General features: G+C 33.9%; 1 protein-coding gene across 2 annotated transcripts in view; it reads right to left on the bottom strand.

Annotated features, from left to right (window-relative positions):
• Positions 1 to 2,270: 2,270 nt before the first annotated feature.
• The window catches only part of ARID4A (AT-rich interaction domain 4A), a 60,158-nt gene continuing 53,070 nt past the window's right edge, over positions 2,271 to 9,358 (bottom strand). For both annotated transcript variants that reach the window (XM_063088716.1, XM_063088717.1), the window contains exons 22-24: positions 7,424 to 7,630; positions 6,550 to 6,696; positions 2,271 to 3,070 (exon numbers count right to left, since the gene is read on the bottom strand). In XM_063088716.1, coding sequence (XP_062944786.1) covers positions 2,967 to 3,070; positions 6,550 to 6,696; positions 7,424 to 7,630 — 458 coding nt within the window. In that variant the 3' untranslated portion in view covers positions 2,271 to 2,966. The remainder of the gene's footprint in view (positions 3,071 to 6,549; positions 6,697 to 7,423; positions 7,631 to 9,358) is intronic.

Raw genomic sequence — 9,358 nt, 5'->3', positions numbered from 1 at the left:
TACCAATCTCTCCTCCTCTATATGCTTGGAACACTACACTTTCCATCCTCTCTCCTTCCATTTCCCTGATCAATTAATAATTCTCACTGATGCTCAGTTTTACTGTCACTTTCTTGGCCAAGCCTTCCTGGACTACCCCCTACTGTCACATTAGTTGGACTCTGTATCATTATCTCATGGCACACCATAACTTCATATGCTTATCACACCTGCAGTTAAGTATTACATGGGTTAACACTTGATTACACATTCCATAAAGACAGGACCCTTTTCTGTCTTTTTCAGTGTAGTGCCTCCTAGGCTTTAGCATAATGCCTGGCATATGGAAGATATTTCATAAATTGGTGATGAATAAATTCTGATAATAGGTTTTATGTGTTGTTGAATGCTTTCACAATTCAAATGCTTTCACAATTTTGATAACTATGTTAAATTGCCAGGCTTATAAAAAGTTACATAAGCAAATGAATAGCTTAATCCATATAGATTTCCATAAATTAAAGCAATTTCATAGAAGATATAGTATGTAGTAGTCTTTTTTAAATGTGCTTAGTACAAACATCTTTTTTAGTGAAAGACAGGAAAATAGAAATTTAACACAAAACAACAAACAAAAAAAGCATACAATGGAATACTAAAACAGAAAGTGCCATAATCTTTGAATAACTTGATTTTATAGATAGCACCTTCCATTTTAAATGTTAAAAGAGTGTCTTTACAGTTTTACTTAGTCACATGTAAAAGCTATCCACTCAAAGTTTAGATAAACTCAAAATATACCCTAGTCAATATTCATTTCATTTCATATTCCTTTCCAGTCCCCAAATAAAAGGATTTTGTAGTGTCTATATACCAATTCAATGAATATGTAATTTTGTTTTCTGTAGCAGTATCCCAATACTTCATTACCAAATTTATATCAAGTAGAAGGGCCAACACTCAAGCTGATAACTTAGTTATCTCAGATTTATTGACACGCTACTGAAGAAAATCATTAAAACACCTAATGTATAAATCTAAGGTTGCCTTGTAATTCCAACTGGATTTGAATGACACACTTTTTTTTCACTTGTGTAATTAATTACTAGAAATATTTTATTGTAAAGACTGAAGAATATACTGAAATACTCTGTTTTGTGATATCTGATTTTCCATCTGTAAGTTACTTGGCACTTAGGAAAAAAGCAATCATTTAAATGAAAACTAAAAATATAAAGCCTATGTTTAAAACATGGCCTTTATTAATACTGCCTGCTGAGCTCCATTTTTATTTTACATTGAAATACTTCTGCTTTGCAAAGAAAAGACAGAAAAGTGCATTTTACAAGAGTATCTTTTTGTTTTTAATTCTCTGAGAAAATGGAAGGAATCTGAATCACAAGTTCACAATGTGGTAAAATGAAATTAAGAAACAATGATTTTAGTAATGCTATGTCATCACTAGTGTTCAGCTCTGACTTTGTTCTTGTAAATCAAATCCTGATATACAGTCTAGAGCATCTAGGTTATTACTCTACAGCATATTGAACACAAAAAAGGAGGTTTAAAAAAAACTCCTTTCAATGTACAAACATGAATTTAAAAATTGCTTTTTAAAAAATCATCTTTTTACATAATGTATATGCAAAACTGCTTTAAATACATGATTTTGGAAGGATTATTTACAAAATGTATTAGTCTGTGGAACAATTCACAGACAAAGCATACATAGTTGCTTTACTTAGATGTTGCATCTCAACTTTGGGAGATATAAATTTATTCGGCAGTACAGCAAACATAAAAACTATGACAAAGTATCTTAAGGGCAACCAAAAATTAGATCCTTAAAACAGTTTAAATACTAGGACTGCCAAAGTTTCTAAACAAGGACGTACTTTAATGATCCAGATGCCCATTTATAGTTCTATTCTGTTTGAAGGACTCCCTTCAATACAGGCAAAGCTGCTGGATGCAACCTCCTATAAAAGGGACAGCTGAGAGCTATTGTCATCCAAAGAGTGAATTAACCTAGAATTTTCTTTTTTTCAATTTTATTAATATTTTAAAAAATACATAAAAATACAACATCCAATGTCTGAATAAATATATTTAACAAGTTGCAAGATAATACCTTATTTTACACAAAATTTTCAGCCTTAGAAATCTTGTTAAATAACTTCATTGTTGTTATATATTTCATTTTTGTTTTTTTGTAACAAAATAAAAACTCTGAAATTACATAGAAAAAAGACAAAATATTTTTGTCAAGGGATAAGATAGTCCACTGAAAACTTATTCACAATTCCACTGTAAACATTAATAAACATTAAAATATTTGCATAATTGTGTGCTCAAAAATCCTATAAAAAGTGGAAGACTTTATACATCTGTAGTTTTCAGTCAACTACACTTCCTTTCACAATTTATTTTGTCCCATTTACACCTTTAATCCTGGGCACACTGCTGAACATATACTTTGGCAGTTCTAAATAGCAAGTGCTTCCACGAAAATAAAAAAACAACAATGACAATAAAAAAAAAAAACCACACAACATAAACCCCTTACTCACCAAGTGTTCAAATACATCTCAGTGAAAGTGCAACAGTAACTAGTCAGCTGGATAATATTTTGATGTTTATCATGTGCACTTGCTTGTCTATGATTTCTATAACACCTGAAAGCTTTATTATACAAATTCAAATTTGCTAAGTGCCCTTTTTCCTATATCACCAAAAAATGAGGAAAAAATAAAGAGGAAAAATTATGACAAATATGGCAGGCTGCCTAACCTTCAATTATTAATCAGCTTATTTTTTGCAACAAGAAAAAAGAATAGAGAAGAGAATAGATACACTCCAACCTGGAAAAGTATACAGGATATACTTAGCAATATCAAACCAGTTGAGTGCTTTCTGTGGTTGTATTTCAGGGTTTTGAGATTTATGTCCATGGCAGCAAACTGCTGGGAAGGCAGAGAAAACTTTTATCACCTGCATTCTACAGCGAGTACGTTTTGTGGAGGAGATGACGATGAGGGACTCATCCCAGTGTCTGACGAAGCAGATGACATGGAGGCTCCTGCATGAGACACTGTGGAATCACAACAACTACGTGAGACTCAAAAACTATTACACAAAGATACCTAGCCAATGGCAAATTAGAAATTAAATTCTTAACATTATTCACTTCAGTCATAGGCCTCTTAAATGCTGCATGAAGGAATAACAAACTGTCAGCAAAAATTTTGCTTGGCTCGGTTAGGTGGAATCAGTCTTTGGTCAGGTAACTCACTCAACAGTTCAAAAAAGACACCTTATAATCTAAAAGTTAAAGACAGATAAACCCCTACTTGAAAGATCCCAGAAAGGAACCTGGCTTGTTCCAAATCAAAAACAAGATCAACGTAAGAAAAATTCTCAGTACAGAGGATTCCTAGGTTATAGGACCATTTAACCAGAAATTTAAAGATCAGGATCGAAGTGTGGACATCGGGAGATTAGGATGGAAGTGTGGGTGTGTGATTAGGTAAAGTCCTCCAGCGGTTTTAACATAACTCTCCAGGAGGACATAACATGGATTAAAGAACACTATGTATTAGGTGCTCTGACATTTTTTAGTTTTTGCTTTTATCTTCTCTTTCTTTGTGAACCTCTCTGTCTCCTGCCAATCTTTGTTCCTATTTTCTTTAAAATTTTAATTTTTGTTTATTCAAGTATATCTGTGTATGTGTGTGATTACCAATATGACATGTAACTCAGTACAATAAATTCTTATATGTATGCTAGAAATCACTCAATGTCTCAACTTAATAACTTACTACAAAAAGTTAAGAGAACAAAAAAGGGAAGAAGACTGAAAAAAGAAGAATCTTTTTAGCTGTCTGAAACTTATATCACCTTTAGGAAACAGACCTCAAAGCAGTAGAGGGGTAGAGGGTTCTCTGAAGAAATTTCTATTTGTTAATTTGCTCTTTTCTTCTTTTTGTGTTTAAAGTTCTGTAAAAACTTCTTGATATTTACAGTTGTTAAAAGAGAAGGACAAACATGTAAGGTCAGACCTCTTTCCCTTTGCAACATCCTATTTCCAGGAATTAAAAACTGCTGGACTTAGAATGATTCAAGACCACACATGGCACAAGTCATTCTATCAGTAATTCACCCCCTAAATCTCTGTCAGAGGCAGAAAACTTCTCTCAACATGGCCAAGCCTATCAGGAAATTTACTTTTTTTTTTTTTTTTTTTTTTTTTAGACATCCCTCCTAGTGCCCTCCCCTCCTGTTCTGTCCTATTCCTGGAATAGCTGCTTTCTGGTCCTGCTATGCAATGGTCATCCTACAGCTTCCATTCACCATCACCTTGAGATTTTCCTTTACTGTTTTCCTACATACTAATTTCCTTGTTTGCTGGATCTCATGTTGTCTTCTTAGCTTGGCTCTTAGTTTCTAATAATACCATTGAGAAATCTGACGTAAGAAACTTGTTGCTGTTCTGAGACTCTTCTTTTGTATGGACCTTTACGTACAAACTTTTGGTAAACTTTAAATCTACTCTTTACCCATAGGGTTCTGAAATTTCATGATGGACTTTGATGTGATTTCCCACCCCACTTCTTTATAGAGGGCACAGTGAGTCCTTTCAATCTTCCAACTCACATCCTTCAGTTCTGGAATTTTTAAATAATGTATCTTTGATGATAGTTTCCTCCTATGTTTATTTGATGCTCTCTTTCTAGAAATCCCATGATTCAGAAGTTGGCTCTCCTCGCCAGATCCTTTACTTCTCATATTTCTTCTATTGTCTTTTTTGACCTTCTACTAGATTTCTTCAGCTTTACTGTCTATCCTATTAATTTTTTTAAATTCCCGCTATCACATTTTTAAGAGTTCCTTCTCTGAATTTTTTTTAATACTATATTTTTGTTTCAAGGTTGCAATGTTTTCCTTTATCTTTGTATATTAACTATAACTATAGTTTTGTGCTTAAAAAATATGGTACATTGTTAATTTCTTCCAAGTTCCTTTTTATTCTCTTTTTCTACTTTGGGTTGTCTTTATGTAGAAGCTTTCCTCAAATATCTGGTCATATGGCTTTCATATTTAAGAAAGGGACATTAAAAAGCTGACTAGAAGCTATGTATGAGCATCAGGGATTTTCAATATGGGCAATGCACTTATAGTGATTGGCAAAAATCTTGCTTTTTCATTCAGGAATATCCAAATGTTGGTATCTGTGTTAGTTCATTTTTCTTGGGTTGGCCAATTTTTTTCAGAAGAATCCTCCAATCTCTTCCCAGGAATGAGCATAACCTTGGCTGCCATTTTTCAGGGAGCCAAGTGGATTAGACCTTGGGTTAGAAGAGGGATAGGAGTCTCAACATCCACTATCCAAACTTTCACTCAATGCTTTATTTTTGTCTCAGTACTTAACCCTCACTTTCAGCTATGGCTGGTGTCACTAAGTCTACAAACCTATTGGTTCTCCCTACCCTCTGGTAAGTTAATCTATTTTCTGCTAGAGTCAGGGGTAGAGGTAGCTTGCTTCACAGGGTGATCTAGATGAGAGTATCCAATTTCTCCTTCTATTTTCAACCAGTCTCCATTTTTCTGCCTCGCCCCATATCCCTGCCTTCAGAGCTTTTCTGAGGTTATGTATAAGTTGCCTTGCTTCTCGTTGTTTTGTCTTACTGTAAGGACAAGCAAGCATAGGTTTTGGCATGGTCTCATCTGCTGGGACAACTGCAGTAGTCCATCTTCTGCTCAGCTTCCAAAAGATATGCTGTTGACATTTCTTGACTGCTGCAGCCAGCTGTCTCATTCTCTTGTCCTTATGGGTACGGGCTTTTAATTTCCTTTACTGTTATTTTAGTGAGGCTTGGGGATAGAGTGGATAAGAACCTGTCCACATGTAACTGTAAGTCAATCCTACACACTTTCAAGGTCTTGCTTGGATACTACTCCCTCTCCATGATTATTCCAAAGTAACCTCTCCTTCCACTAACTCCTATACTTACTAATATTACTCTTAGGGCATACCCTGTCCCACTACATGTTAAGATCTTTGAGATAAAAATCTGTATGTAATTAATCTCTGTACTGTACAACCTGGCAAACAGTAGGTACTCAATAATGTTGAGCCGCATTACTGTATACCATAGTTACTTAGGAAATTACTTCTGATTCCAACAAGCTAATCTTCTTGAGGATAAGCCTTATGCCTTATTCATTTCGGCGAACCCCATAATAACAAATATAGTGCCTGTTAATAGGCAGCCAATAAATGTCTGTTGAGCAAAGAGTTAATTTCAGAAGGAGTAGGCTCCTCTTGAGAACCCACCACATTTCATAAAATCACCCATTTTGTAAAATAGTTCATACTCCCTTTCAAGGGTCTAAATTCTGATTAATTCAGTTATTGACTCACTTATTTCAATAATAGCAACAGAGAAGAAAACATTAGGAATCTAAAAACAACAATTGTGTTCTATATTCAAAGAGTGACAAAGTTAAATCTTCTAAAATGATAGGATATATATTTGAAAAATAGAGGAAGGAAAATGATAATAAAATTACCTTCTCTGTCTTTCTTTTTTAATCTTTTTCTCCTCCTGTCTATGGTTGCAACTTCAGACTTCAAAGACATGTAATATTTTCTAATTTCCTGTAGTTTTTCTTGGAGAAAAGAGATTCTTTCTGTACTGTTCATATTATCTAATTCATCTAAAAGAGGAAAAAAAGTTAATCTGGATTTTAAAATAACTCTATGAGAAAAAAAGATGGCAGTTGTAACTAAAGTTTAACTCATAAATCAACAAAAGCTTTTGTTTATTAAAACCTACCATATTATGGTAAATAGGAGTCTATAAACAGGGAAGACATGAATTAAATTCATGACTAAGAGTTGTTCATACATCCCAAATTTTCTATACTAAACTCTTATCACTAAGATTAGAAAAACATAAGAAAACAGCACAAAGCAACCCTGATCTTGAAATTACTTATCAGAATACTTTCCTCGTATTGTTTTCTTCACCTATTAGTTATTCTAATTGTCAGTCCTATTAATGTCACTTCAGTTTCATCAATTTAAATAAATCATGCAAGTCTTATTTCTTAACTGGAGATATTCCTCCAGTCAGTATTTATAAAGTTATGGCTGGCCGGTTAGCTCAGATGGTTAGAGTGAGATATTATAACACCAAGGTCAAGATTTTCAGATCCCTGCACTGGCCAGCCCCTTTCTCACAAAAAAAAAAATTATCAAGGTAGTGTTACAAAAAGACAGATTGGTATTTAAAATAACAAGTGGTGATTATTGATAAGACAATATTTTGAATAAGTAAATAAATTTGTTAATCATTTTTACTTATTTTATTAACATTAATTCAAGTTGACATTTTAAGATATATTCCACTTTATAATATACATTCAGTTATAAGCTTCTTACTGAGTTGAAAGCTCCACTTATATGTCCTAGGGGATGAATTTGGATGTTTTTCTCTGTGTTTATCTTTCTCTCCATCTTTGATGTGAGGGGATATTCTTGCAGGAGATCTTGCAAGTTTCTGTGGCTTAGATACACTAAGATGCTTCACTGGAGTACATTTACTTGAATTGTCCAGGACAGAAAGATCTTCACTATCACTGCTTTGTCCTATAATAATAAAAAAAAAATTGACTCAGAGATTATAAATGATAAAAATCTCAAACATCAAAATGCAATAGACCCAGCAATTATACTTCTTGTTATCCTACAGAATTAAGTGCACAAATGCACAAAATGTTTTATAACAGTAGAAAAAAAAAAGTAAACAACCTAAATGCCTTTGAATAGAGAAATCGTTAAAAATTATATGCTACTGAATGCTAAAGTTGTTAAACAGAATGAACTAGAGTTCATAAGAACAAAAATGGAAAAATATCTAATATATAGTTAAATGAAAAAGCAATATTATAAAACAATATAGTATTGCCCCATTTATGTTTAAAACAAAACATAAAAACAACCCCAAAGAGGACCAACCCAATTTATATATATGAAAAAGCACAAAAAAAGATCTCGATGTATACATATCCAACTCTCAACATATGTATAATAAAATGTGAGGAGATACTTATTTGCGACTCTGCCTCCCTCCTTACCAAATTCATACCAGGAGATCCTTTTGGTTTTCCCTTAATAACAAATAGAATTCTCAATTTCAGATCCTTTTGTTCAAGCTTTACGCCCTACCTCCACCCTATTCACTCTCAAAAGCCAACCTTGCCTTCTACTGAAGGACAAAGTAGAAAGTTACACACTCAATTTCCCAGCCCCTCTCCTACTTATGTCTGTCCTTACTGCCTTTTAATTTTTTTTTGGTCTCAAAAAGAAGAGACTGTGTTTCCTCCTCAGCTATGCTCTTTAAACCATCTATTCCCAGCTCCTGTGGAATATCCCAATGTCAATTATTCATATTCTTTTTTCTTCAACTTCTCCCTTTTCAAGAGTCTACCAACATGCGTAGGCCTTTCCCGCCCTTAGAAAGAGAGGGAAAGAAGGAGAGGAAAACTTCCCCCTTAGTTGGCACCTCTTTCCTTCTCTTCAGGGTCAAATGTCTTAGAAGAGAAATTTTTTGTTGCCCTGACTTCCACACCTTCTAAACATGCCTCTGTGCTCTTGTTAGGGTCCCAAACAGTTACTATTGACCAACTTCAGGGACTGTATTTTAATCCTACTTGAATATTCTAGAGCATTTGAAACTTCTTTCTCACTCTAACCAACTACTGTTTACTGATTTTCATTTATCTCTGGTCAGTTTCTACTCTACTCCTCCCAACCTACATTGGGGATTATCCCACATAATTTTATTTTTGCCCCTTTTACTTGTCATTTTATAGCCTTTCCATAGCAATTGCATCCTCTTGCAATCATTTGACAACTATCTTCTAAAAACAGACTTTCAGGAGCTGGCCAGTTGGCCCAGGTGGTTGGAGCGTGGCCTTGTAACACCAAGGTCCAGGGTTCAGTTCCCCAAAACAGACAGCTACCAAAAAGAAAAAAAAAAAAAAGAATAAAAACAGATTTTCTTCTAAGATCCAGACCCCTACTTTCCTAATAGTAGCTACCTCTAACTCAACATTCCCCAAATTACTCTTCCAACAACCTACTGCTACTGCTGTATTCCATATACCCAGTATATGGTATATAATCAGCTAACTAATTCCTCATACCCAACTAATCATAACTGAATCCTAGTGACTGTATTTCCCAAGTCTTTCATTTATCCCTCCTTTCATTGCTTTCCTTTTTTAATCTTTTTTAACTTTTTTATTTTGAAACAATCCTTAGACTTACAAAAGAGTTGTAAGAACAATACTAAAAGCTTTTTTCTGACCCATT

Source organism: Cynocephalus volans, chromosome 3 (assembly GCF_027409185.1).
Source record: "Cynocephalus volans isolate mCynVol1 chromosome 3, mCynVol1.pri, whole genome shotgun sequence".
Taxonomy (NCBI): Eukaryota; Metazoa; Chordata; class Mammalia; order Dermoptera; family Cynocephalidae; genus Cynocephalus; species Cynocephalus volans.
Note: the sequence above shows the minus strand (reverse complement) of the source record. Positions and strands in the feature narration are given on the sequence as shown.